At 37.1% G+C, this 27,651-nt stretch overlaps 2 protein-coding genes across 5 annotated transcripts in view; both read right to left on the bottom strand.

Annotated features, from left to right (window-relative positions):
- Nucleotides 1-17,660, bottom strand: part of LOC115959707 (BEACH domain-containing protein B) — a 43,893-nt gene extending 26,233 nt beyond the window's left edge. The window contains exons 1-13 of one of the 4 annotated variants that reach the window (XM_031078216.1): nt 17,508-17,660; nt 16,747-16,976; nt 15,071-15,134; nt 13,196-13,430; nt 12,229-12,405; nt 11,066-11,389; nt 10,107-10,329; nt 8,181-8,249; nt 7,212-7,673; nt 6,433-6,757; nt 5,042-5,503; nt 4,782-4,940; nt 4,495-4,644 (exon numbers count right to left, since the gene is read on the bottom strand). In XM_031078216.1, coding sequence (XP_030934076.1) covers nt 4,495-4,644; nt 4,782-4,940; nt 5,042-5,503; nt 6,433-6,757; nt 7,212-7,673; nt 8,181-8,249; nt 10,107-10,329; nt 11,066-11,389; nt 12,229-12,405; nt 13,196-13,430; nt 15,071-15,134; nt 16,747-16,871 — 2,775 coding nt within the window. In that variant the 5' untranslated portion in view covers nt 16,872-16,976; nt 17,508-17,660. Of the gene's footprint in view, nt 1-4,494; nt 4,645-4,781; nt 4,941-5,041; nt 5,504-6,432; nt 6,758-7,211; nt 7,674-8,163; nt 8,251-10,106; nt 10,330-11,060; nt 11,390-12,228; nt 12,406-13,195; nt 13,431-15,070; nt 15,135-16,746; nt 16,977-17,507 lie in introns of those variants that run through there. The other 3 variants (XM_031078217.1, XM_031078218.1, XM_031078219.1) reach the window with 3 other exon arrangements.
- Nucleotides 17,661-25,921: 8,261 nt separating this feature from the next.
- Nucleotides 25,922-27,352, bottom strand: LOC115961325. The gene is made up of 3 exons (XM_031080323.1): nt 27,208-27,352; nt 26,513-26,925; nt 25,922-26,437 (listed from the first exon to the last, which is right to left on the bottom strand). The coding sequence occupies exons 1-3, from the start codon at nt 27,350-27,352 to the stop codon at nt 25,922-25,924; spliced, it is 1,074 nt and encodes a 357-aa protein (XP_030936183.1).
- Between the last annotated feature and the right edge of the window lie 299 nt (nt 27,353-27,651).

Below are 27,651 nucleotides of genomic sequence, written 5' to 3'. Positions count from 1 at the left end.
AAGGTAAAAAACAAACATAATATGGTGAAAACACCTTTAAAAGCGGTCGATCAACAGCTCACACTGAAAATAACCTACCCTATCAACATAAATACTACCGCCACCACGTTCATTACTGCTACACACCGTCCTCATCACAACCATCTATGCTATTTGTTACAATTGCTCAAGTCATTGCCCTAAAATTGGTAATTTACTAATTTTATGGCAATGACTTGAGCATTGTAACAACTACGAAAGAAAGCCACCTTGAGTTTATCAATCAAGCTTTAAGAGGAGAAACAACAGAAGAACAAATAAAGTAGAAGAATACCATGAGAAGAAGAATGCAAATGGAAGAGAATACATTATGGGGAGGGGGAAGCTACTGAGTTCTAGATCAAACAGCCACCTCCTCCTCCCATAAGAAAGGTGGAAGGTTGTGGGTTCAAAACCCACTAGGTGCGTGTGTAAACTTACCAACCAAGAAACAAAGGAGTCCTTAGTAAGATAACTCCAAGTCCCAAATGTGAAAGGAGAGAGAAGTTATCTAAATTACCTCAAAGGTTACCACCAACAAAAGCAAACCTCTACAATTTTTTGGGGGGACCTGCCACGTTGTTGGGCTGGGTATTACAGTTAAAAAGGACATGCTGCCTGTGTGGAATGCAGTTCCTTCAAGTCTTATGTGGGTCATTTCTTATTTTGAGGGAAAGGAATTTGTGGATGTTTGGAGATAAAGAGTCTTTGGTTCTCCTTCTAAAGTCATAGCTGCTGAGCACAATCTTCTCCTGGCATAGAGCTCACTCTTCTTCCCAAGCTTTTTTCAGACTTATTGTTGATGATGGATAGCTTCACTTTAAGGTGATTTTTATTGTCCTTTTGTGATTGTACTTTTCTGTAGTATACTTCCTGTAGACTGCATTTTTTTTTTTTCATTTAATGAATTTTTTTTATTATTTTTATAAGTAAAAATAAACATTTTTTTGGGGGGATAAGTAATGGTAATAGGCAAACCGCTACATGATTATTGATAAGACTTTAGGCTCAATTCACACCTTTAATGCCTCGTAAGATTCTTATCCAATTACAGACATGGCAAGATTTAAAAACACACTGCAAATGCTGATAATGATTATAATTACAACTTCTTAGAGCGTAAGACATTTCCACAAGAATTTCAAAAATTGTGGAGTAAAATTATCAGAGATTAAGACAAACTTGCCTGCCTTTGAAACTATAACTAAACCCTATGCACCTAATATATATATATATATTTTTTTTTTGATAAGTAAAAATGTTATATATACGAAAGGCTACTCTATGCATGAAGAACATAGAGCAAACCCAGAAAATACAAGAAGGAAAAACAAAAAAGAAAACCAATCCACAGATTAATTACAAAGAGAAAGAGAGCTAATGAAAGAAGGGAGAGAATCACTAGTCGTGAGTCCCCAAGCCCGAGACCAATCAAAAAGAGTCTCACTAAAATTTCATTAAAAAGGTGCAGAGGGGCACAAGCCATGTATACAGGAAGTATAAAGAGATTCATCAACAATTACAACGATCAATTGTCTTAATTAGATTAGAAATGGAAAACTATCCTGAAGCAGATATCCCCTTGTATAAGGATCAAAGGAATGTGGACTTCAGTTCTAAAGCCAATCTTTCATGCCCTTCAAAACTCCAAGCATTTCCTTCTTCCAAAATAATTTCCATAAGGCAATTAGGTATCGCATTTCAAATGCTTATACTACAATGTCAACCATACCAACCTTGCCAGCAAGCTAGCAAGTCAACCACACCACATGGCATTATCCATTGGACCCTAAAAAGGCCAAAAACCAACGAACAATGAATAAGCAAATGGTCGTCAGTCTTCTTGCTCTTCTTACACAAACAAAACCAATCTATCACAATAACATGTCACTTCATGAGATTATCCATGGTGAGAATTCATTCAAAGCCACTGTCCAAAGAAAAGTGCCACTATAGATTGAACCTTGGGCTTCCAAATGCCCTCCCGAGGGAAAGACAAGCCCCCCTTTGAAATTTAGAACCGTGTAAAAATATTAAATTCAAACACTACATTTAGATGGATTCCAACACAATTCATCCACTCCACCTTTCCACACTTAGGGGTATTATAGTAAGTCCATAGAGGCAGCTATAGATTCCAATTCCCAATCTTGTGTGACTCCCACAGAACTACATCCCAATGAATGATAAGCCTCTATTGTGTGCTAAACAATACAATTCAGGGGGGAGGGTGGGGAGCCTCCTTAAGACTTGATCTCCACACCATAATTGTGCCAAAACTATACTCTAGTGCTCCCGCATTAAAGCTACTAAACCAAGAGAAAGTACCCCATCCTCTCCCTATGTATTTCCATCAGCAAACACCATAAAGCTCGATAATAGGATTAGAACCCCATCCTCCCCACATGCTACCTAACTTCTTATTCACCACCCTTCTCTAGAGAAGATCTCTCTCTCTCTTAGCAAATAGCCAAAGCCATTTTTCTATAATTGCTTGATAAAAGTAATCAGATTTTTAATGACCGTGCTCAATATTGCAAAGGTTCACTAAGTTTATTTCATTCAACCTACACCACCCCAAAATAAATTATTTCATTCAACTCTTCACCTATACCACCCCATAATAAATTATGTTGCAACTTCTCAATATGACAAACTACACTCACTAGATTAGAAAAAAAGAACAAGAAGGCAGATTGATTTTCTTTTATTTTTTTTGAGAAGAAGAAAGTAGATAGATTAGATAAAGTACTTTTGATAAAGTAATTCTACCTCCCTGGGATAAATAATATTTCTTCCAACTGGCCAGACACCTCTCGATTTTTTTTCCAAAATAAAGTTCCAGATTGCTTTTTCATTGAAAGTAAAACCCAAAGGAAAATTCAAATACTTCAAGTGGACATTTGACACCTTAAGTACCAAAATATTTATCATATCCTCCACATTCTGTATATTACCACCTGGAACCAATTCCTACTTTCTCAAATTAATCTTCAACCTGGCATTGCTTGAAACCAAATAAATACACATTTCAAATGCCAACAGACTAAGGTTTCATCAGCAAAAATATGTGAAATTATTAACAAGAGTTATGATTTGAAGCACCAACAATAAAACACAGTAAATAACCCCCTTCAACTTCCTTACCAATCATTCTACTTAATGCCTCCATCACCATAATAAATAAAAGTGGAGATAAAAGATCTCCTTGTCACAACCCTCGTGAACTATTTAAAAACTGCTAGGGTAACCATTAACCAAAATGGAAAACCAAAATGTGGAGACACAAATGATATGCAATGCTTCATATTGGGAACACTGTATAATCAAGCACCTAGACATTTTTAATAATCGAGAAAGAAATTTCCCATAACATTTGCAATAGCAAAACAAACCATAAAATAATCCAGCTAAATAAAACAACTAGAAATTATCAAGTAAGGCATTCCTTACCATGAGAAGCAAAGGGCCAAATCATCTATTTAATTCAATCAACTCAATTCCTGATAATGTAGTTGTTGAGAGCAACAACTACATTTAGATCATGTTGACATATTTAACTGTGTCATGAATTTTTTTTTATATATATAAGTAATGAAAAATATATTAAATATGCAAAAAGAGTCACTTAAGTATACAGGAAGATACATCAGGGAAAAGTACAATCAAGCGCAAAAATTACAGGAGTCCATTAAAGCATGAACATAAAAAAAAAAAGAACAATATCCAAACGCCGCAACCCAATCTGTCACATATGTTTTTAGTAACAGTACATCTTAGCCAAACTTGCTAGCACTGCTGACTACGATATCAATTTTGGCCTCAAAGCCTGTGCATCCTCAAATTGTGTACAGTACAGTTAGATCATGTTGAATATTTCTCTTCACAATATAATTACATAAACAATCTTAATTACCTTAATAGCAGTATTGTAATACTCTGTCTTGAAAACTGTTTAGAAACAGGTTCCCAGATTGAGATTCAGTCAAGTAACTCAACACACCCAGGTTCAACTTAGTCCTTCTAATCCAATAATCTTTGTTCTAGTCCGCTATCTGCCTAAAATTTTCCATTCCACTATGTTCATTTTCTGGCCATGCCATATGTCAGCCACCCCAATAATTAAAGACCTATAAAAATACCAAACTATTTTTCAAAATGAAATCCATCTGATTCCAAACAACCCTCTGATATCGAAGTAACTACAAATATAACTTCAACTCCTACAGGCTAGTTTTTCTAAATATCACTCAGAAACCAAAATAATTGGCCTCTATGTGCAAATTCATAACTAATTAAAAAACCTCAGTGCATATATTAGGCAGACAATCAATTCATGATATAGTTTCCACTGTTTCCAAACAACATTAAAGCAAGCAATGAAAATTATAAATCATATAGCATAAATCAATTTCAACAACTTGTTGCATAGGATACATATAACAAAGAAGCATTTGACCACATTGCATAGGTTACCTTTGAGGCATCGTTACCCGCAAGCAGACAGGTCAGAGTTTGGAGGACATTCAAAACCAACTTTTCACTATTCGCTTCGTCAAGGTTACCATTCAATAAAGACACAATATGCAAAAAGCACTCTCCATCACGGAACAAAGCCTGATAGTACTGAAGTAACACAAATCCGTAAGACATCAGAATGTGAAAACAATATTGAGCTAACTTTCATATACACGCACACACAAATACATATTAAAATATTGCTTTATTAAAAGTAAGAAAATAGTCACTGCAGGGTGATATACCACTGGATCAGTCAGAAGCATCTCTCTCATTCCAATTAAAAGATCAATGGAAAGATCTGCAAAATTTTTTCCTCGTTCCTTTATTTCAGTAAAAGTTTCTAGAAATTTGGAGCATAACTGCAACTTTGCTTTTTGATTTTCCTCACTGAATGGTGCTATCTGAGAAGGTAATAAAAAATATGAAAGGAAAAGAAACATCAGTTCAATTTCTTTAACACTAGCAATAAGGAAATCAGAAGAATAAAATTATAGAGTAATACCTTCATGAGCTCAAGTATATGCTTAAGTACACGGCTTCTTAAACCTTCTTCCCAGAATAGATCAAACAAACAATCAATACATGTGGAACTGTGCAAAACTAAACTTCTTGCATCATCTGCTATTAAGAGAAATTCCGTCAAGAGCTCCATGGATGTTTCCATGCATTTAATCCAACTTTGTGCTATCTCATGTGAATCAGATTTCTGATGACTTTGAGTTTGAGTTGCTTCTGCATAATTAACCTCAATAGAAGGGCCCATATTTCCTGACCTTCTAGATTCTTGGGCTTGAATGCAAACAACTTTAAGCACCCGGGGAATTGCATTGAGTGTCTTAAAAGAAGCAACTGTTTTCTCAGCTGCAAGCTGTATTATGTGTAGTAGACTCTTGGCAAGAACACCAGCAATCTCAGGATTACAAGCACATTGTTCAAGTGCATCTAACAAAGCAGATGATTCAGGCTGCCATTGCATGAAGGGGAAGGACAGAAGAAAAAAATTAAAAGGTAAGTAAAATTCCTAATGCTCTGATACAAGATAAGTCTGAAGCGCTACAAGAGCACCATATTGCAATCAAACAAAGAGATAAACTCCTTGAAATTGCTACACAAAACACAGGGCCAAAACTTTGACCAACTGTTTCATGTTCCTAGCATATACAGAGACAATGGTGCACACACATGACACATGTATATGAACACAATTGTAAAATGTGTTCAACTCAATGAATACTTGAAGTGCATTATACAAACTACCGTCAATTGGAACTTCTGCCTGAATACACAGATCGTTTAAAAGTTAAAAACAACTCAAAATGGTCCATTTTACCGATCATCAAAACTCCCCATCACATTGTCTGTTCTAATTATACAGAAAATTCAAGCAGTTTTCTGAAGCACAGAAGATCAAACTTGGGAGTTACCAATTCAAAAGACACATGACAGTTCTTTAATAGTGAATCTAACATAAGATACAAAGTGAAATTATGTAGACCATATTTGAACCTCGCAATATACATGTAGGTGCTAGGTAGCAAGAGACATTATGTCCAAGAATAATGCTTGATGCTAAGCAACAACCAAGTCAACTTACAAAAAAACTTGATTCAACAATGACATTGAGCTAGTTGTGATCCTCTAGCCATGCTTTTGACAAAGTTGTCAGAAGACATTTCTGACTGCCTCTCTCTGCCTTCATGTACACCTGAACTAATATTATTGCCTATAATCTATTTTTCTATCCATAAATCACATTTTAGTGTCATAAAGGTCTTGAACAATTAATGCACCATGTATTGTGATGGACACTTGAATAATTGCAAAAGACAAAACATTTAAGCTTATTGAAGAGAGGTATGTCATACAAAGGGTCAGGATAAAAGAAGCTCCTACCAAGTTATGTGCACTACCACTAGAAGTTGCGGCAAATTCCACTAATGAAATTATTTCCATTTGCAGAACTTCAACCCCACAAGATTCTTGACTGTCAAAACTACTGGAAGTAGCATATATTTCAGGCTTCCTTGGGGACCCCTCATTGTATGTGTAATACTCTCCAGAAAACTCCTCTGAAGCTGGCACAAAGTAGAAAAAGTTCTCAGAAAAGATAAGGTCCCAAATCCCCTCTTCCCGAAATATTTCCAGCAACACGGTTGATGAAACGAGAACCTTCCTAAACGTTTGTAGAACATAGCACTGCAAAGTATTGACAAACATCCTGCAGTAGATGATACAAACAAAAAACAGGCTTAACAAAAGAGTTTGATATGATAGAAAATGAAGTAAATACTCTCTCCGTCCCAAATTGTTAGTCCTATTTAGAAAACTCAACTTTTTAAGTAGACATCATTTATTGTCTTGTCTCTTAATTAAAATATAGAAGTTTCCAAAATTACCCTTAAACAAAGTTCTCCAAAAAAAAAAAAAATTTATCATTTAAAGTGCTTGCATTTGGTAGGGGCATAATAGGAAACTCAATAAATTAATGGCTTTTAATTTTAGCAACAAAACAAAGTTTTGGGACATTCCAAAAATGGAATACAGGACCAACAATTTGAGACGGAAGAAGTATTAGATCAACACATATAGCTTGCAGAATTATTATCAATATCAACATAGATTTTTCAACAAAAATATGAGGTGAATTACTGCACAAAATTTGTAAGCTTCACCTTAAATGGTTTGGCAACTCATTCTGATTTGAACAAGCCTTAATGCAAGGGAACACAGTAAGAAGAACCCTCATGAACCATTTAATTGCAAGTTCACCATATACTGAAGAAACTGGCATGGCAACTCGACCAGCTGACACTTGCACATTATGAGATCTTGTATGTTCCGGAGCAAGAAGGAAAGAACAAAGTACTCTGCCCAACTTAGCAATATAATCATTCCAAAGTTGAGAATAAGAAGCACTGGTGGGAAGGGGAACAAGATGCTCTGATGTACAAGCTTTCATATTATTCTCATTGTTAAAATCAATATCTGGCCCCTGAATATTATGCTTCCCAGAAGAATTATTGCTCAGTTGTTTGTATTCTTGAAGCATGAAAGCAGGTGAGCAGAAGCTATTTGCAAATTTATGAACTCTTCCATTTTCACACAAAAACTGCAAGTTGTTCAAATTTCCAAAGCTGGATACTAGTTAAGGGCATCGCTATTGTTTATTACAGAAAGAGATATGCAAATGAAAGGTTTTGGATACATTCAGGGGGAAAAAAACCCCACCTCTGAAGAAAAAACGAAGAAGGCACCGCCGGGGGGTGGGGGGGGTTGGTTTGGGGGGGTGAATTGAGGGCCTGAACAAAGCCAATGCTGTACTTTTTCACATGAACATCCAAACCGATGGCTAGAGTTTAAAACCACAAAGAATGCACACTTTGATGCATAGGAGATTCACAAGTTAATTGAACACTAATTTTAATTTATTTTATGACAAAGGAGAACTTCACTCAAATTAGTTGCACGTTGCAAAGAACTAATTGGATCCAATTAAAGAACTGAAGTTTCATTTGAATACAGAAATCTAAGGTTCCCAAGTTTCATTCACAGAATTAACCCTTTATTGCATCCAAAATTAAAGCAATAATAAAATGTATGCTAACTTTAACTTCACCAAGATACGACAACATGAAGGATACACTGCCTCCCTTAGAACTTCCAGAGAAAGAACATGGAGCTGGAACATTTCTAGCAAGGGGTTTTCATCACTGCAATGACCATTTCAACCAATATATCAGAACTTGCAAGAAAAATACTTTTTTTTCTTATCGGTAAACTTGCAAGAAAGAGACCACGACAAAAAAAAAAATGACAAAAGTCACCATCTAAGACAGAGGCATGTATGTATTTTTTTTTTTTTTTTTTAAATCATGTTTGGTATCCACTATCCCATACAAAAACCATTAGCGTTACATCTTAGGATGGCAAAAGTAATTTAAAAAATAAAATAAAATAATAGCTGACAGCTTGACATCAACAACTCCCGCTATATTACTTATTTAAATTTTTCCAAATAAAATTTTTCATTACCCATCCAAAAAATAAAAACACACAAACACAAACTTGCAATAACATTCAATGGCTGCACGAATTCTGAAATTATTGATATCATATTCTCTAAGGTGAATGGTGTCAATACACTTGAAACAGCTGATATAACGCTCTTATTTCAAGTCACATAATTATGGCAAATTTCAAACTGCAAAAGGAAGTAAAAATTTCTCTGTTAACTAAACTGCTTCTTAGAACAGTTGGTAAAACATATATAACCTGCAGATAATTATCTCTTCTATTTTTTGGGGGACATTAAATTGATATTTAAGATTCAAAATTCAATTTTCAGCCATGCATCAAATCTCGTCATCAACTTCTGCACAATTTCAAGTACATACATTTTACAAGTTATCTGACATGATTGATCCAGTTACTCACTAGCACATTCATTTAAGTTGACATAAAATCAAAATTAAGAGGACTAATTAATATCTTAGCAAAAAAAACAGTTTGCTATTTCAAAAACAAACAAATTGTAAACCAAACTATTTCAACTGATGAGTTCTTGACCTTACATGCGCACAATGGAAATTATTCCCACAAATACACAAGCTATGTAGAGAGAAATGAAACTTATATAATTAATACACATATAAACCAGCGTGTGAAAGGAGGAAATATGTATGTATTTAGATTGTTGCTAATACAAAACCCTGTAAAACGGGTATGGTTTGAGGTTGCAAATAATGAAGAAAAGAGAGGATTTTGTTGCTGTTCAAGGCTGTCAAACAATAACAGCGCAACTAAGAATAAGAAAAAATTCTTGATATAAGAATTCAAATGACTTGACATTCAATATCATATAAAACTCATCTCAACCTGGTGCTGCATCGTGAGTTCCAAACTTCCTTTTTTTATAAGTGACATGAAATGAGTTCCACACATTTTATTTTTCGTGAATTACACACACCTAGTGGATTTTGAACCCACAAGGACAAAGTTTCTCTCAAACTCCCACTAAAATTAAAATGGTTATATATTTTGAAAATTTAACCGTTGGATTGCATATTCTATATTGCATGTTCTATATGTTCTTAACATACACATCAAATTTTGTTCAAATCGAATGTTAATTACTATTCAATCCATAAACGTAATTTTTATACATAATTTAAGACTACAAAAACTTGAAATTTAAACATTTGAATGATGATATAGCAATTGATCTTTGATATATTTGCAATTTTGCAAGTAAGGAGAATATAATAAGAAAATGCTATCTAAAGGTAGATTTGTCAAAATTGACATCTAATAAAAAGATATAATTGGAGTTCGAAGGGTTTCTCTCCAAACGAATTTGGAGGGAAACTTTGTCAATTTTCTAATAGTTTTAAAATCCCATTAAATGCCAACTTCAGAGAACTACCATATTTCATATAACAATCCCATCAAAATAAAGTGCTTATTTGTTCAATTATGTTTTCAGCAAGCCTAGTATTAGATTCAGATTTTCTCAAACAGAAGCAATTCTTATGATGAAAGAAGCCTCACACCAGCAGTAACAAAATTACCATTTTTCATTAGTGAAAAGGGAATCCTTCTGTGTTATAGCTTTACTTGATGGAACTCCAAGACCATCCAATAGAACTTCAAGTCCTCCAATGCTTTTAAAATGATTTTGACCCCGCGAATTCTCAGATAGTGCTGAACAAAGAACTCTCAGGGTCAAATACTGAAGTGATATATCTGTCCACTGTTCTTTCATGCTCAACCTTCTGATGACACGTAACAGCTCTGCAACAAAATCAATTCTAGTAAATGAAACGAAAAGAAATACAATGTCTCCCATTCAGTCCATTTCATACCTCCTCCCAATGGAACTTCTGTTTAATATCATTTTGTTCATTCACTTCCAATATTAAATATCAGATATTAGGGTATTTGGAGTCATAAATTCTCAAGGTACCTTTTTACAATGTGGGCTAAGAAGGTATAGGGTATTGAAGGTTTACCAAGGGCCTTGTAGCTCAATTAGCACCTCCTAGTGTTTCCAATGGAGAAGTTAAGGGTTCAAATCCCCCCTCACCCAATTATCAAATCAAAAAAAAAAAAAAAAAGTATAGGGTATTAAAGATCTAATGATTCATCTATGAGCAACGGCTCAGCAGGGATGTAAAGGTTATGTGCAAAACCAAGATAAATGAGTTGACACAATATAAAACTGTTATAGGATATGGCAGAAGATCGATAAGGTCATCATATTAACTTCAAAGTCAACCCAAAAGAAAATCTCTTGCAGATATAAGAACGAATGGCAGTTAATGTGCATCTTCTCTATACTGGTGATGATATTCTTGTGGAAGCAGGACTGTGACCATTTACAAACTTTTTATTTTCAGTATAACAGTGAGTCAAATCTATTGCAATCAATATAATATATTTTAAAGTTCAGATTTCTCAAGGACAGTTTTCCTGTGTCTATTACCAAGCCACGATGACATGTAAAGTGACTATGAATTGCCTACCTTACCTACTAACCAATTAAGGCCACCAGCTTCCATCACAGATACAACTGCCTTCTGATGCCAAGATAGCATTGTTTCATAAGAAGGAGCCTTCAGATTACTGGAGGAGTCAAGTGGAGATTTGCCACCACTTGGAACAAAACCTATACTGTTGCTGTACAACTGAGCCTTCTCATATACATTTGAATCTAAATCAATGAAACAATATATAACTGACACCACATATACAAGAATTTGTTGCAGGAGTCCAGTCTTCTCTACAGCAAAGTTAGATAAACTTTCATCAGCAGAAAGCGCACTGGTTATTGTTTTAAGTTGGACAACAGCACCTGAAGTAAACAAAACCACAAATAAAAGTAAATATAATACCCAAATAATTCTGTGAACAATTTACTAGAATGAAATTGCCATAGTAGAATTCAGGAAAATGAATCAATAATGTAAACACAGATTCTTGCAACACACAATGTCTCTGCCAACTAATTTAGTGAAGAAAAAAATTGTAAAACTTCAATCCAATAAAAGAACCAGAACTCGCTAAGGAGATGCAAATGGTTCATAAGAACACTAGACTCCAGATGACAGACAAGATTTATAGCTTGATGTCCTCTAAACTCAAAAGAAATAATGTGAAGAACAGTGTGCACTCTTACAAGAGAAAAGGTGTACGTGCTCCTATGTCTAGACTTGAGAAAAAAAAATCATGCAAATGACTTATGAAGAACCCAGGTAAAACATAAAATAATAATAATGTAACTTATAAAACTTGTAATTTTTGGATTTGTGAGGTGAGACTCAACCACTTCTTTAAGAAGAATCATCAAGGAATATTTCTGCGTAATGCTGTTGGAAATGTGCTATAGTAAAAAGAAGAAACAAAATGAAGGATGCAAAAGGAGGTTCAAAAACTTGTGGCTTCATATAAAAAGATGACATAAAAGCAAAACAAAACAAAACTTCAAGCTTTAAATTTCAGTTTCACAGCACTAATGCAATGAAAGACAAGATACTACATATCCGCATATTACCAGATCTACTCAAAAGAAACCACAAGTTATAGCACCACTGGACAATATTACAAACAAAAAGTACCAGCACCTGAAAGAAAATTTTCTTTGATAAGTACACCTTAAAAAAAGTGCACTAAAAATAACAACATATACAATACCTTTCATCAATGCTGTAAGCTTTTGAATCCCACCGTAGTATCCAAAAACTCTGCAATTATGCAGTGAACGTGTAACAATCTTTAAAGCATCCAAGATAGGCAATCCTTCAGAAGTAATACTAAAGCTTGTGGAAGCCCCAGATGAGCCTGTTGTTGATCGCATCACGCTGGTGTTTACTGGATGGTTGATGAGCAAAACAAGAATAATTATTATAGATAGCATATAAAAATATTGATTAAAATAAATTTTTAGCCAATGTATATGGGTAAAGGTGTCCAAAAACAAAAAGCAAAACCTCAATGAGCCATGGACGTTATTCCAGAAAAGGTGTCCAATTTTCAACCTCAACTTTGAGAAGATTCAATGGCTTCCCAAACAAAGGATACATGAATATCATATCTTGAATAATGAACAAAATAATAACATTTTTAGGTAAGACTTCTGCAGCCAGGGTGTGGGAGCAAGCAAACTGTCAAGAATTATTCCAAGATCATAAATACTCAACAACACAGAAAATATGCCAATGACCATTAGGTCAAATGAGAATTCCTGGTGTTTCCAATGTGCGTAAATAAGTAACAACAGAAACATTAAAAATTCCAAGATTAGGGACAGATAGAAACTAGTTGTAAAGCAATCTAAAGCTATTAAATTCAGAAGAAAGCCATGTAAATCATGAAGTCAATTTCCAATGTTCTTAAACTGCTCAACTTATAAGAATTTCGATCTTTGGGAATTGAAAGAAATTTATTTTCACCACCCCTAATAAATGGGCTTCTAACATTCGGTCAGTCAAGAAAAGTTACATTAGTAATTTATTATCAAGATCCAATGGACCAAGAAGACATGCCAAAAGAATGGATTTTTTTTTTTTTTTATTCTAGCAAACAGTTCGCAAAAGGTATTTGTTTTGATAAATAGCCTCCTCAAAGTAATCTGAGATGTAGCACATATATTTCAACTTACACTCATTGACTAGAGAAGTTAATGTTGTGATCTCTTCAGTCAAAACTGATATTATTTCAGCAGGATGGCCAGCAGAGCAGCCAAAAACTACATCATTGGAATATGACATAAACTCTTCAGGTTGGATGGTAGTTGAAGCATCCTCTGACAGCTGGCCATAGTTAACTGGTTCCCAGTTCTTGTACACCACCAGAAATTGCTTGAGAAAAACATGAAACGACCTTTTCTTTTCCACCTAAAAAGTTAATGGGTTAGAAAATACCAAAAAAGAAAGGGGTGTCGGGAAAGAGTACATGAATCAAATGACTAGACATAACATCTTGCAATTTTAACACTAAGAATAAGGTAGAAATATATGCGATCTGAGGAAGGATTAAATGGGACAAGGAAAGCCATGCCCAGATCTCAAACAAGCACATTACATCTAGACCTCAGTTTTACAAGTCAGTTAACTTGTCAGTCAGTGCACTATGTCCTGTCAGACCCAACAACAGACTTTGGACAAGAACCTTATGTCCCAACTAAGGATTCTGTGTATCAGAAGACTAATTGCAAAATACCATACAAGAGAACATAAATGTTGGCGTCTCAAAGGAAATGGTAAGTTTGACACCCAGTCTTTCTACCACAAGATTCAGGATGCTAAGAATTCTTTGTTCCCTTGAAAGGGTGTTTGGAAAACTATGGTTCCTAAGCAAGTGGCTTTCTTTTTGTGGACAGCTGCTCATGGTCAGATTTTTACTTTGGATAATCTCATGCTTAGGGGTCGCTCTTTGGCAAATCAATGTTGCATGTGTCATTGTGATGGGGAATCGGTGGACCACTTACTTCTTCATTGTCCTGTTACACACACCCCATGTATTTTCATGCTTCAAGCTTTCAACATTCATTGGGTCATGCCAAGCTCAGTGACGGGATTGTTATTTTGCTCACATCAATGGCTTGGAAATCATTCTTCAAATATTTGGAATTTGATTCCAAGTTAATTGATGTGGATTGTATGGTTGGAACGAAATCGCCGCTCTTTTGAGGACACTAAGAAGACGTTGGAAGAGTTAAATGTTCTTTGCCAGCGTAGCCTTTTTTATTGGTCTCGTTGCTGGGGTTTTACTGATTGTTCCTCTTTCTCTGAGTTTATGTTTTCTCTTAGAATAGCATCCTGATTTCTTTCTCTTTGTTGTTTGTTTTCTCCTTTTCCTGTTGTTCATCATCATGAACAACTTGTATTTTTCCTTACTATTTTCATTAATAATATTTCTCTGATTACCTATCAAAAAAAAAAGAACATAAATGCTAATACCGTTCAATTGCGATTGTAGTACTTATCAAAAATAAATAAATAACATTTCAATTGTTTCATTAGGTTGTTTGTCTTTCTCAAAACACCTTGAATTTTTCTGAGTTGTAAAATTTTACACGTTAACATAAACTATTTTTGTATTTGCTCGTGTTACCTTGTATACTTCCTGTGTACTAGTGTGGCAAACCTTTTTTGCATTTTTCTAATAAAATTTATTGTCTTTCAAAAAGCTTTTATGAACAGTTAAGATAGCAGCATGATGAATTAACCAACCCCTTTAGTTGCTATATAGCAGTTCAAGAAACACTTGTTTATTGCATTTATATGCAGACAATGAACATAAAAATAATTCTTTGGAGCTGAACAAAAAGCATAACTTAGATTATTCTAGTTTCAACATTCACTATAATCCTCTTATTTATTCCTAAAGAATAGCTACTTTTTTTGTTTCTGAAAACTGGGGAAATAGGGAAATTTAAGCCTATGAAATGAATGCCCCGGATTTTTATAAGGAAATAATATCAATAGCCTCTATGAAGCTAGAACCTTTAAGAATTTTGAATTGAAGCATTTACCTTATCAATGGCTTTCTCATATCTCTCCCAAAGAGTATTTAGAACAGCCTCGTTACCGACTTCACTGAACAGAAAAGTAAACAAAAAAAAAAAAACATGTGAAACTAAACAGAATGATCAGGGCTTCAATCCTAAATAAAACTGAAGTTAAATAAAAGGCAACAAAAGTATTATCCAGAAAAGGGTAACAAAAGTACCTGTTATCCAAATAATACATACAGCAAATGTCTTTCTTATGGTTCAAAAGATACATACAGCAAAAGTCTTAGGACATGTAAGTAACGTGAACTGAAGGCTTGTATCACTGTCATTTTAGTGCTCAAGGATTCCACAATCAAGAGACCCCAAAACAAATTTTTAAAGACATTAGTCCCCATAGTGCATGTTACATTTCTATTTACAGGTCTCCCCATTCATAACAACATACTTATCACATGTATCAACATTTGCTCCATTTCTATAAAACTAGATAAAAACAACAGAAAGATAAGCATCAATGAAAAAACCCAATCTGTGTTACACTGCACTCTCTTTGATTGGGCTAGGTGTTGGGGTTTCACAGATTGCTCTTCCATTTTAGTCTTTCTAGCTTCTCTTAGACCTCCTTCCTGATCTCTTTGTATTTTTGTTTTCTTTGTGTTCATTCTCATGAACTCTTGTCTTTTTTGATATAGTTAATAAAATTGTTCCATTACTTATCAAAAAAAAAAAAAAATGTACATGCTGATCCTTAGTATGGCATCCAACTTTTGTCTTATAAACATCAGTATTCACTCTGTGGCATCACTTAGCCCCACGTCTTGCATGAAATCATGAATATGTATATGTATACATCTATATAAATGGAACTATAAAACATTTTAAAAAAATTAATTAATTAAAAAACCCTTCTTCTTTTTTATAAGTAAAAAAATTTCATTGAAATAAGATGAGAAAAGTACGATGAATCAAAGCACACAGGAAGTGTGCTATGATACCAGCAGAATATCAAAACTAAATAGCCATGAAAGTACAAAAACAAGTAAAAGAAAAAAAAAAAAAAAAAAAAAAAAAAAAAAAAAAACCTTAAATTAAGCTCAGAAGCAAAGCTTAATAGCACAAAAAAGACGCACAAAAAAAAAAGGGGGAGACATAAGTCACACCAATGAAAAAGAACCGAACTTTTATTATATGGTTTATAGGAGAATCTTCCTTCAGTCCTCAAGATTATCCAAAGCCGTCCCAAGCTCACATCGAATGTATTAATGCCTACATTGATTGCTTGGCTCCATAGCAGTCCTATGCAATCTCTATGGTTTTTCTACTAAATATTTTATTAAAAAAATGTATATTAAGAAAATTTAAAGACCTACTTGCTTAAAGTCTCAGGCAAACCTTTCAAAGGTGTTGAAAAAAACTAAGAAACCAGCTTGTTTAGTCACTTTTGTTATTTCCATAGGCTTCAAGTATAAGTTAATTCCAAAACTCACTAAGTTCCTTCCAAAATATAAAATGAAATTGCGTAAGGGTAACTTTATATGGTTTTTTTCTTTTTTTGATAAATAAGTGTAATTTCAGTCAACAGTTAAATAGCTAAACACTCTACTTCCTCTGGCCCATAAAAAGCTAATATAACTACCACAATAACAAAATCGATTAACGTAATGAGTCCAACTATAGACGTTGACATTAAATACCTGAATCGAATTTTTGGACCAGGAGGAGAGAACCTCTGAGGCTGTGACCCTAAAGCAGCAGGCTCTGCAGCTTGGCCACTGGAAGTCCTTCGAATGAGGTCGGCAACACCCTTCACGATATTCATGCTTCCCCCCGCCTAAAAATTGTAGGAAAAATCAACACTTCATAATCCAGTAATCAAGGTATAAACGGTCATTCCTGCCCATCACTCTCGCCGCGCCCAATGCCCCTATTTTCATAACCAAATTTCAAGTTGGAGTAACTGCTTATTTCTTCAATCAATGAAAACTAACTATAAATAAAATTAAAAAATTTATAAAATAAAAATAAAAATTAGAAACAATACCTAATTTCTTAAACAAAAATTAAAACAGCTCAGCTATATCTATCACGATTATTTGGCTGGATTAAGTTGAAATTATTTTCGTTTTCGCGAAGAATTAAGAATTCTAAAGTAATATCCAAATGCTATTAGCAATCAAATAACAAAGCTATTCAAACCATAAATGAACTAATGGTTAGAATGAACTAACTAAATAAACACAACGGCAAATTTGAAAGCGACTTGATTAGGAAAAACCAGCGAATTGATCGAAAACGAAAGCCAAACAACACATTGAATATTCGAACACTTGGAAAAGCATAGAAAGAAGATGAAAATGACTGTGCGATTAAATAATGAGAACATTTAATTAAGTATAACGGAAATGAAAAATGCTATCTGTATCTACGTTGAGCTTTATGATTTATCAAAGTGTACCTGATGATGATGATGATCAGATCGAAGACTCAGTCTCGGTGCGAATATTCTAGGGTTTTTGAAGCAAGATCTAATAAAGCTTTGAAATTCGGAGCTTCTTCAATGGCGTCAGCGTAGAATCGAAGAAAATGAACGAAGTGCGATTAGCTAATTAAAAAAATTAATAATAATAATATATTTGTGAACAAAACCCTGCGAAGGCGTTTAATTTCGAGATTGCCCTCGTGGGATTGATCTTCGTGTCGGTGATAGATTACGGCTGTGGTTGTCTTGTGTGGTGGGATTACGACGCCGTATTGTATGGCTTTTGCTGTCTTATACTATAGCACAGCGTGACAAATAAGATTTTTAAGGACTTGAATGTAAATGAACTTTTTCCCTGGGCAACTGCACATTTGTTACCTTTTCGTATGGGCCACGATACAGAAGATGCTATTATTACACTACTACAAAAGTTTTTTTTTTTTTTATGGGAACACTATTACAAAAGTTAAAAATGGTTTATACCAAAAAAAAAAAAAAAAGTTAAAAAATAAAACTAGCAAGCAGTATAATAATAGAATGGTATATAACTAATATATATTGTTTTTAAAATATATATATGTTGTAGGGGGTATTAGGCTCAGGAGCTCATTATCTATGTATATATTGGGCTTGAAGGCCCAAGCTGAGGATAAGAGGTCGTCTGAGGAAGGGTAATCATTGTCAAGGGAGCCTATATTAGTAAATGAAGAAGTTGGTTTTGATCATAATGGCCCTGGAGGTTAAGCCGAGGATGAATGCCTTCTCAGCTAACCCAAGCCGAGGTCCGAAGAGGTGGTCTGCCGTCCGGATGAATGTTCCAGGAAATTTTGTTAGCACAGATAAGCATTGCAGAAACAAATGACAGAGGGGAGTCCTAAAATATCTAAAGAGAAAACTGCCACCACTGCATTAAATGCTCTACAGCTAACTCTCTAGCCGCATTAATGTGGAGGTGATACCTAAACAGTAGCTTTCAGCCTTACAACTACTACCTAAAGACTTTAGGAAGGTGTTGATAAGACAAATATCAAGACCAACCATCTGGCCTGCACGTGGAGGGTAGAGATGAAAATGAAAAATAGTATAAAAGAAGAAGGAAGCAATATGAGATGGAGATCGAGAAATCTAGAGAGGAACATTGTAGCCATCAGAAAACAAACTTATAATCAAACTTAAGAGAAATATACAAGAACTGATATCCTCAGACCGTGCCAAGGACGATTTTCTTTAGTTGAAATCAATCTATCTTTCTGTCATTGTCATTTGAATCCACTTTATTTGTCATCCAACTCATTTTATCCCAGATTTCCAACCCACTCTCTACAAATTCATTGTTTTGGGCTTTTTGAACCTGAGTCCATCTATTTTTGGGCTAGGGACTCAAATCTGATCCTTACATATATATATATATATATATATATTATTACACTATTACAAAAGTTTAAAATGGTTTATACCCAAAAAAAAAATATTAAAATAGAACTAGCAAACAGTATAATAATAGAATGGTATATAACTAATATATATTGTTTTTAAAAAATTATATATATATATATATATATTAGGATTCTTATCATACTAATTACTCATTAATCATTATCATCAAACCAAAATAGTAATTGGATTCGTTTTTATGTAGACACTGATAGTGTAATGAAAATCCACAAGTCTTGTCTCGTCCATATAAGTCGTCCAAAGAAAAGAAAGGAAGAAGGAACATCCTCGCCCAGTTCAACCTCATCCGTCCATCCTCAAAGGACGGACGAGGTTAGCCTTAGACGAGCATATTTCCACCAAGTGTGAGAGAAATCGAACCATTACTAGTCATGTCCAACCGTTGTGGAATGCAAATCCAAATAATGTAACTTCTATGGCAGTTATGAAAGTTACCTCCGAGCCTTTTGGACTCCTTAACAATAGGAACGGTTACCAAACAAGTAACCGCTCCCCGCATGCTATATAAACGCTCGCCAACAAGAGAGTAAGGTATTCTGATACTTCCAATATATTGGGAATTACAGAAAGACTAACTTTACCATCGGAAGGTTCTTGGCCGGCTTCCACCGATCTCTTCTGATTTTCTGTTTGTTTTCTCAGGACTCAGTCATAAAATCATCAACACCCGAGACTTTCAACCCATTGATATCATAGGATTCATCAGTTGGCGCCGTCTGTGGGAAAAGAAAGGAATTTTTCGCGTTTGAACTTCATCGTTGAATTCTACGATTTCTTTCTCCGACAAAGGGCTGAAATGGTCCGGACAAGGTCCAGGGCTACTACCCCAGGCCCTCAAGAGAGCAAGGGCGACCGTCAATCGGTGCCCACCATGCAACCATCTTCTGTCCAACACGTGCAATCCATGGCTGCCACTATGGCGGAGTTAACTCGCCAGAACCAGGAGTTGGTCAGAGACTTAATTTAAGGAGGCAGCGTCACAATGGGAACACTAAAGGACAGGCCCAAAGTCAAGATGGAAGGAATGTTGAATTTGAAAGTCAGTCAAGCGGTACCGCTTCATGGAGGGTGCCTCATTTGGAAAGGGAAATGGACCAAATGAGAAGAACTATGGATGAGATGAAGGAGAGTATGAAGAGGACGAACCCTGTAGAAGATTTGGTTCACAGAACTGACTCCCCCTTTATAGCTTCCATCAATGCTCACCATTTGCCACCCAAGTTCAAAATGCCTTCTTTAGATTCGTATGATGGGACGTGGGATCTGTTTGACCACATTGCCACCTTCAAAACTACCATGCACCTTCAAGAGGTTCCAAATGAAATAATGTGCAGAGCTTTCCTTACTACTCTCAAAGGACCCGCACGAGTATGGTTTAGCAAAATACCTCCAAACACGGTAACGTCCTTCAAAGAGTTAAGCAAGTTATTTGTCAATAATTTTATCGAAGGGCAGAGGCACAAGCGTTCCTCGTCCAGTTTGCTAACCATAGAACAAGGAAAGAATGAAAGTTTGCGGTCCTTCATCACGCGGTCCAACAGGGAAGCCTTGGCAGTGAACGAGATGGATGACAAGCTCCTTTTGGCGGCTTTCCACAATAGGGTTCATTCTGACCTGTTCATCCACAAGTTATATAAGCAGGAGCCTCAGACCATGGCTGAACTCATCCATTCAACTCAGAACTTTATGAATGCAGAAGATGTTATCATAGCCAAGAAGAGGAAGAGAGTTGAGAAAATGGAAGCCAACCCAACAGGCCATTCAGAGCAAGGTCCTCGTCCTAAAAAGGGACGAATAGAAGACAAGAAGGATCGAGACAAGAAGGCGGGCCCCTTAACACGAAGTCAACAGTATACACCACTGAACGTGCCGCTCGAGCAAGTCTTTATGCAAATCAAGGATGATCCTTCCTTGAAGTGGCCAGAGAAAATGAAGGGAGATCCTAATAAGCGCAATAGGAATAAGTATTGTCGCTTCCATAGAGACCATGGGTATGATACGGACGAATGTTTTGATCTAAAGCAGTAGATTGAGAATCTTATAAGGCAGGGAAAGTTGAGGAGTTTCCTTGGACGAGACCACAAGGATGAGAAATTCAAGGGTAAAGTAGAAGAGTCGTCACGACCACCGCTCGGAGAAATCAGAGTTATCATAGGGGGAAGTTCTATAGGCCAGTCGTCCAAGTCTAAGAAGGCATACCTGAAGGTAGTGCAGAGCGTCCAACTCTCTGGACGGTTACCCAGAGTAAGGACCACGGACGAACAAGCAATCACATTCACGGAAGATGAAGCTAAAAGAATTCACCATCCTCACGACGATGCTATCATCATTACCTTGCTTATTGCTGACTACACGACCAGAAGGGTGCTGGTGGATAATGGAAGCTCGACAGACATTTTGTATTTCCCAGCTTTTCAGCAGATGAGGCTAGGACGAGACCGGCTTCATCCAATGAATTCCCCTTGGTAGGTTTTGGTGGAATGAAAGTGCAGCCTGTGGGTACTATTATATTGCCAATAGTAGTGGGGGCATATCCATAGCAAATCACCAAGGACATGAATTTTCTTGTGGTAGACTGTTCATCCTCCTATAACGCCATAATTGGAAGGCCAACTTTAAACAGTTGGAAGGCTGTTATATCTATCTACCACCTGTCGGTCAAGTTTCCAACAGATTATGGAATGAGACAAGTACAAGGAGACCAACTAGCAGCGAGAGAATGTTACCTGGCCATGTTGGCCACGGACGAGCAAGTTCAGACCATGAATATTGAAGAAAAGAGAATTGTGGTAGAACCCATCGAAGTGTTAGAAGATATTCCCTTAGATGAAAATAACCCTGAGAGGTGTACCGGGATTGGGGTAGATCTAGAAGAGAAGATTAAGAAGGACCTCGTCCAGTTTTTGAAGAAAAATACAGATGTATTTGCTTGGAGTCATGAGGATATCCTAGGTATAGATCCTAATGTCATCACCCACCGTCTGAACATATGTCCTTCCTCCAAGCCAGTGCGACAAAAGAAAATGGTGTTTGCCCCTGAGAGAGATAATGTTATTAAAGACGAAGTTCAGAAATTGATGGCGGCGAAGTTTATGCGAGAAGTATACTATCCAGATTGGTTGGCCAATGTAGTAATGGTCAAAAAGGCGAACGGCAAGTGAAGGATGTGTGAAGATTTTACTGATCTAAATAAGGCTTGCCCTAAGGACAACTATCCATTGCCGCGCATTGATCAACTGGTGGACTCTACCGCAGGCCATAAATTACTTAGTTTTATGGATGCTTTCTCAGGATACAACCAAATACGGATGGACGAGGTCGACCAGGAGAAGACATTCTTTGTTACTAGTCAAGGCTTATTCTGTTATAAAGTAATGCCCTTTGGCTTGAAAAACGTTGGAGCAACATACCAATGACTGGTCAACCACATGTTCCGTCCTCAAATTGGGTGAAACGTAGAAGTCTATGTGGATGACATATTGGTAAAAAGCTTGGACGAGGGAAAACATCTGGATGACCTACAAGAGACCTTTAATACACTCAAGCGGTACAGTATGAAGTTGAATCCTAGCAAGTGCGCTTTAGGAGTAGCGCCAGGAAAATTTCTTGGTTCATGGTTTCACATAAAGGGATTGAAGCAAACCCGGAAAAGATTAAAGCAATTCTAGATATGAAGCCTCCGCAGAGTATCAAAGAAGTCCAGTCTCTTACTGGGCGAGTTGCTGCCCTCAACAAGTTTGTTTCTAAAGCTACTGAAAAGTGTTTATCATTTTTCAAGGTTCTAAAGAAAGCATTTGAGTGGACGGATGAGTGTTAAAGAGCCTTTCAAGACTTGAAGACGTACCTCATTACGCCTCCGTTGTTGAGTCCATCCGTGATGGGAAAAAAGTTGTTTTATACCTAGCGGTGACCCCACATGCTGTGAGCTCAGCATTGATAAGAGAGGAAGCAAAAGTACAGAAGCTAGTATACTATACTAGCAGGGCATTGAGGGGAGCGGAATGACGATATCCGCTAATAGAAAAGCTAGCCTTCGCACTTATCACAGCTTCCAGGAAGCTGAAACACTACTTCCAAGCCCATGTAATCAATGTTATGACAGACCACTCGCTCAAGAAAGCCATGAACAAGTTGGAAGCCGCAGGAAGATTGATCCAGTGGGCTGTCGAACTCAATGAGTTTGACATCCGATACCAACCAAGACATGTTATAAAGGTTCAGGCCCTGGCAGACTTTATTGCGGAGTTCACACCAAGCTGCGATGATGTAGAAGCAATGGACAGTAAAAAATGGGTCGACCATGTGGATGGCTCGTCCACGCAACATGCAGGAGAAATAGGAGTGGTTTTGCAATCCCCTGAAGGAGATAAGTTGAAGCATAAGGTCCGTCTGCAATATAGAGCAACCAACGATGAAGTTGAGTATGAAGCCCTGCTCAAAGGGTTGGAACTGGTTAAGTATATGGAAGCGAAGTCAATACTCGTCCTGGGAGATTCTCTGTTGGTCATGGGCCAAATAAATGGGACATATGAGACAAAGGAAGGACGAATGAAAAAAATACTTGGAAAATGTGTCACAGCTTGTGAAGAAATTCAAGGAAGCTAATTTCGTTCAAATCCCAAGGGAGGAGAACGCGGAAGCAGATACTTTGGCGAAGGAAGCCTCAGCGACTGGAGCCATGGACGGATTTGATGAAGTTCAGTACGTCCCAAGTATAGATCTCCCGGAAGTGCAGCAAATAGAGAATGAAGAAAATTGGATGACCCCAATAGTGTCGTACCTGAAGGACAGAAGGCTTCCAGAAGAGAAGGATGAGGCCAGAAAACTCAAGATTAGAGCAGCCAGGTATGTCCTTATGGACGAAGTTATGTACAAGAGAAGCTTTTTTCAACCTTATCTCAGGTGTCTGGCTCCGAACAAGGCGAACTATGTGTTAAGGGAAGTTCATGAAGGAGCCTGTGGAAATCATTCGAGAGCCAGATCACTCATCCGCAAGGTCGTCCGTGCAGGGTACTATTGGCCAACTGTCAAAGCGGATGCAAAAACTTATGTCAAGGTATGTGACAAATGCCAACAATTTAGTAATGTCCCTAGACAACCATCAGAGTATCTCACCCCAATGATGGCCCCGTAGCCCTTTGCTCAATGGGACCTAGATATCCTGGGTCATTTTCCACTCGGAACTAGACAGGTGAAATTTTTAGTGGTAGGGATAGGCTATTTCACCAAGTGGGTGGAAGCAGAACCCTTAGCAAGTATCACACAGCAGAAGGTAAAGAACTTTGTTTGGAAGAACATAGTGTGCAGGTTTGGGTGCCCAAGGTACTAGTATCCGACAACGGGCGGCAATTCGACAATTCCCTTTTCAGGGACTTCTGTGAACACTTTGGAATCCAAAATCATTATTCCTCCCTGCCCACCCTTAAGCCAACGGTCAGGCCAAAGTTGCAAACCGATCCTTGCTGAAAATCATAAAGACTCAACTTGAGGGGGCAAAGGGAGTATGGCTAGATGAGCTACCTGGTGTCCTATGGGCGTACAGGACGACGGTGAGGACCCCTACAGGGGAAACACCTTTTAAGCTAGCCTATGGAAACGAAGCAGTCGTACCTGCGAAAGTGCACATGGCTAACCATAGGGTGATATCATATCAGGATAAGGATAATAAGGAGCAACTCTGTTTGAACCTTGATCTAATAGACGAGGTGAAGGCAGATGCAGAGCACAAGGCAGCGAAGTAAAAGAACCTCATGGCTAGGCAATATGATATAATGGTGAAGTTAAGACGTTTCAACATAGGAGATCTCATCCTAAGAAAGGTCTCTTTAGCAACCAAAAACCCAGCTCATGGGAAATTGGGCCCTAATTGGGAAGGACCCTATAGAGTTATCAACTGTAAAAGGCAAGGATTCTACTACTTGGAGGCCCTGGACGGAAGAAAATTGGAACATCCTTGGAATGTGGAGCACCTGAGGAGGTACTATCAGTAAAAGTGAGCCTGGACGAGTATTACTATGGACGAGCTTGGAGCTTGTCAGTCTACTTACGTTCTACTCATGTTTGATGTTGTTTGTGTTTGATACTACTACTTTATTATTTATGTTGTGGTTATTTGTGTCGTGATTATGGACGAAGTTATGGAGTATGTACTTACTAAATAAAAAAAGGCATTAGCATGTATGTGCCTTATCTGTAAACGATATTTATGTTATGTACAAAATGTTGTGTGAATTTCAAATCTTCATGCTATTCTCGTTTAAGCTAACCCACAAGGGGGCTAAAAAAATTTTAAGAAGAAAAAATTCTCTGGACGCGGAGATGTAACATCCAAGCTTTTCTAAGGGTAAAACAAAATCAAGGCATCCTCGTCCAGAGAAAAGGACGAGGTAAAGCCTATACCTTGAGCAAACCAGTGAGCCAAGGCATACTTGTCCATACAATGGACGAAGTAAAGCATAATACATATCCAGACCATGGACAAGGAAATGCATAGACGAGTGTTTTGAACTTGTTAAAGCACCTGCTAAAATAATCCAGTCCATGGACGAGCAGAATGCAGGGTCTTATCTTCATTAAATATGAAAATCAGCCTAGTCCAAGGACGGGTAATGCTGATAATTACCATTTCGTAAACAAATTACATTTAAAAATGGTAGAAGTATATATATGAAATATGGACGAGTCAAGCATGAAGTCTTGTATATAGAAATGAAAAGTCTCGTCCATGCATATATAAAAGAAAAATAATAGCATTCATTCAATTGTTTCAAAGGCGGACGACCAACGTCCAAACACCCTTATGAAAGTACAAGTTTAATAACTCGTCCTAAAACCACGGATGAGCCTAATGTATTTGAATTGCATCAAAAGGTCCCAAACTAAGGGCCAAACAAAAACAAGAAAGGAAAAATACAAGGTTTTGTAAAAACTCGTCCTTAAGCAGGGGGGGCATCCACCTTGGGATCTTCCTTGGACGGCTGAGTAGAAGCATCGTCCTCCAAATTAACGTCCTCGGAGCTGGTTTGAAGAAGAGAACTGGTAGCAGCATTCAAATTAAGCTTGATAGAGCTGAAGTCCACTTCAGGGAAGTTTTCAATAGCGTCCAACCTGAAATCCTTAAAACCTGCTGCATAGTTACAATCCAATAAGTCCGTAAATTCTTTGGACGCCTTGAACTCCGCAACTGCATCTTCTTTCGCCTTGGAGAGAAGAGTACTCAACTCGTCGTTCTTCTTTTGAATATGATCAAGACGAGTATCTTTCTCCACTATATCAGCTCTCAACTCCTCGATCAATTTTTGATGCTCCGTTGCCTTCTCCTTAGACTTGGCAGCTATCTCAGCCCAATTTTTACTCTCGTCCCTCACATTTTGGATTGTCGTCTCCAATAAGATCCTCGTCTTGTCCATCTCAGTGGCCTGCCTAGACGCTGCGATGAACTTAGACATGGCCTACAAAAGACGAAAATGCTTGGTTAGACGGCCAAAAATTACGAAGTAATAAAGACAAGACGAGAGTAAAGTTACCTTAAAAAGATCATGAACACCTGAATGTTCAAAATCCTTGAGGGACATGTCGTAACAGACATTTATGTCTTTGTCCTTCATAGCTTCCCCGAAGCGTTCCCAAGCCAAGTCCTCCTTTTCAATAATGTTCGAGGGAACCTTTGGAGGAGGCTGAGATGAGACAGATGTAGTCGTCCTAGGAGGGGTCTTGGATGAGATAGTCTCAATCGGCGTGGACACATCCACATCAATTGTTTGGACGGAAGGATGGAACTGAGGAAGGATAGGCTTAGTTACTTTAGATGACCCATGCTTAGCCCTTTTGTCACGACGACTGGGGAGACTTCCCAGATCCAAGTTTTTTGGTAGGGACTTCCTCTTGTCCCCAGCAGACGAACGAATCTGAGTTTGGGCCTCAAGACGATCCTCCTCACCTACAACGTATAAAACTTACTTCTCCTTACTTTAATCTCGTGTGCAACTGCCTCTTCAGAAGGATTAGGGCCTAACCCCCACTTAGCAAGTCGTTTAAGCGTTACTAAAGAATGAAAATTCTTATCTACGTGTAGACGAGTTCTGTGGACGTGGTCACGATGAAACTTGCTAAGAGAAGGTCGTCCAACGGCTGTAAAGGAACAAATTAGACAAAAAAAAAAAAAAAAAAAAAAACAAAAACAAACACATAAAAAAAAAAAAAAAAAAAGGGAGGGACTTACCCTCAGGACGAAGGTTCCCTAGGTCCCCAGTATAACGGCCAAATGTGTCCCGACCAACGTCCAAAGGATTCCCAGCCCAGGAGCCGGAGATGAAGAAAAACTCTGTCTTCCATTTTCTGTCAGACGAGGGTAGGGACCTAATCATTCTACAATCTTTGCCCCTGGCAGTGAACTGGTAAAAGCCAAGGGACTGGTGAATTTCTGAGGGTTTATAATAGTAAAGGAACTCGTCTACCGTAAGAGGACGGTCCCCCCCGAATACCTCCCTCCATAAAACCTACATAGAGATGATCAATCTCCATGCATTTGGATTGAATTGACATATTCCTAAACCTAGCCTAACTAATAACTCCCTAGTAAAAGCATTCAAAGGAAACCTCAAACCCCCCAAAAGATGAGCTTCATAGACACCTATCCCAGAATGAGGATCACAACACCATTTTC

The sequence above is a fragment of the Quercus lobata genome, chromosome 9 (assembly GCF_001633185.2).
Source record: "Quercus lobata isolate SW786 chromosome 9, ValleyOak3.0 Primary Assembly, whole genome shotgun sequence".
Taxonomy (NCBI): domain Eukaryota; kingdom Viridiplantae; phylum Streptophyta; class Magnoliopsida; order Fagales; family Fagaceae; genus Quercus; species Quercus lobata.
This window is presented reverse-complemented; position numbering and strand designations above follow the sequence as displayed.

Excerpts from the sequence above, each read along its gene's own strand:
- LOC115961325 (XM_031080323.1), bottom strand. The coding sequence starts at position 27,352 with ATGATTAGGTCCCTACCCTCGTCTGACAGAAAATGGAAGACAGAGTTT. Across the intron at positions 26,926-27,207 it reads AGGGAACCTTCGTCCTGAGG|GTGAGGAGGATCGTCTTGAG; the intron begins GTAAGTCCCTCC and ends TATACGTTGTAG. Across the intron at positions 26,438-26,512 it reads GTGTTCATGATCTTTTTAAG|GCCATGTCTAAGTTCATCGC; the intron begins GTAACTTTACTC and ends CGTCTTTTGTAG.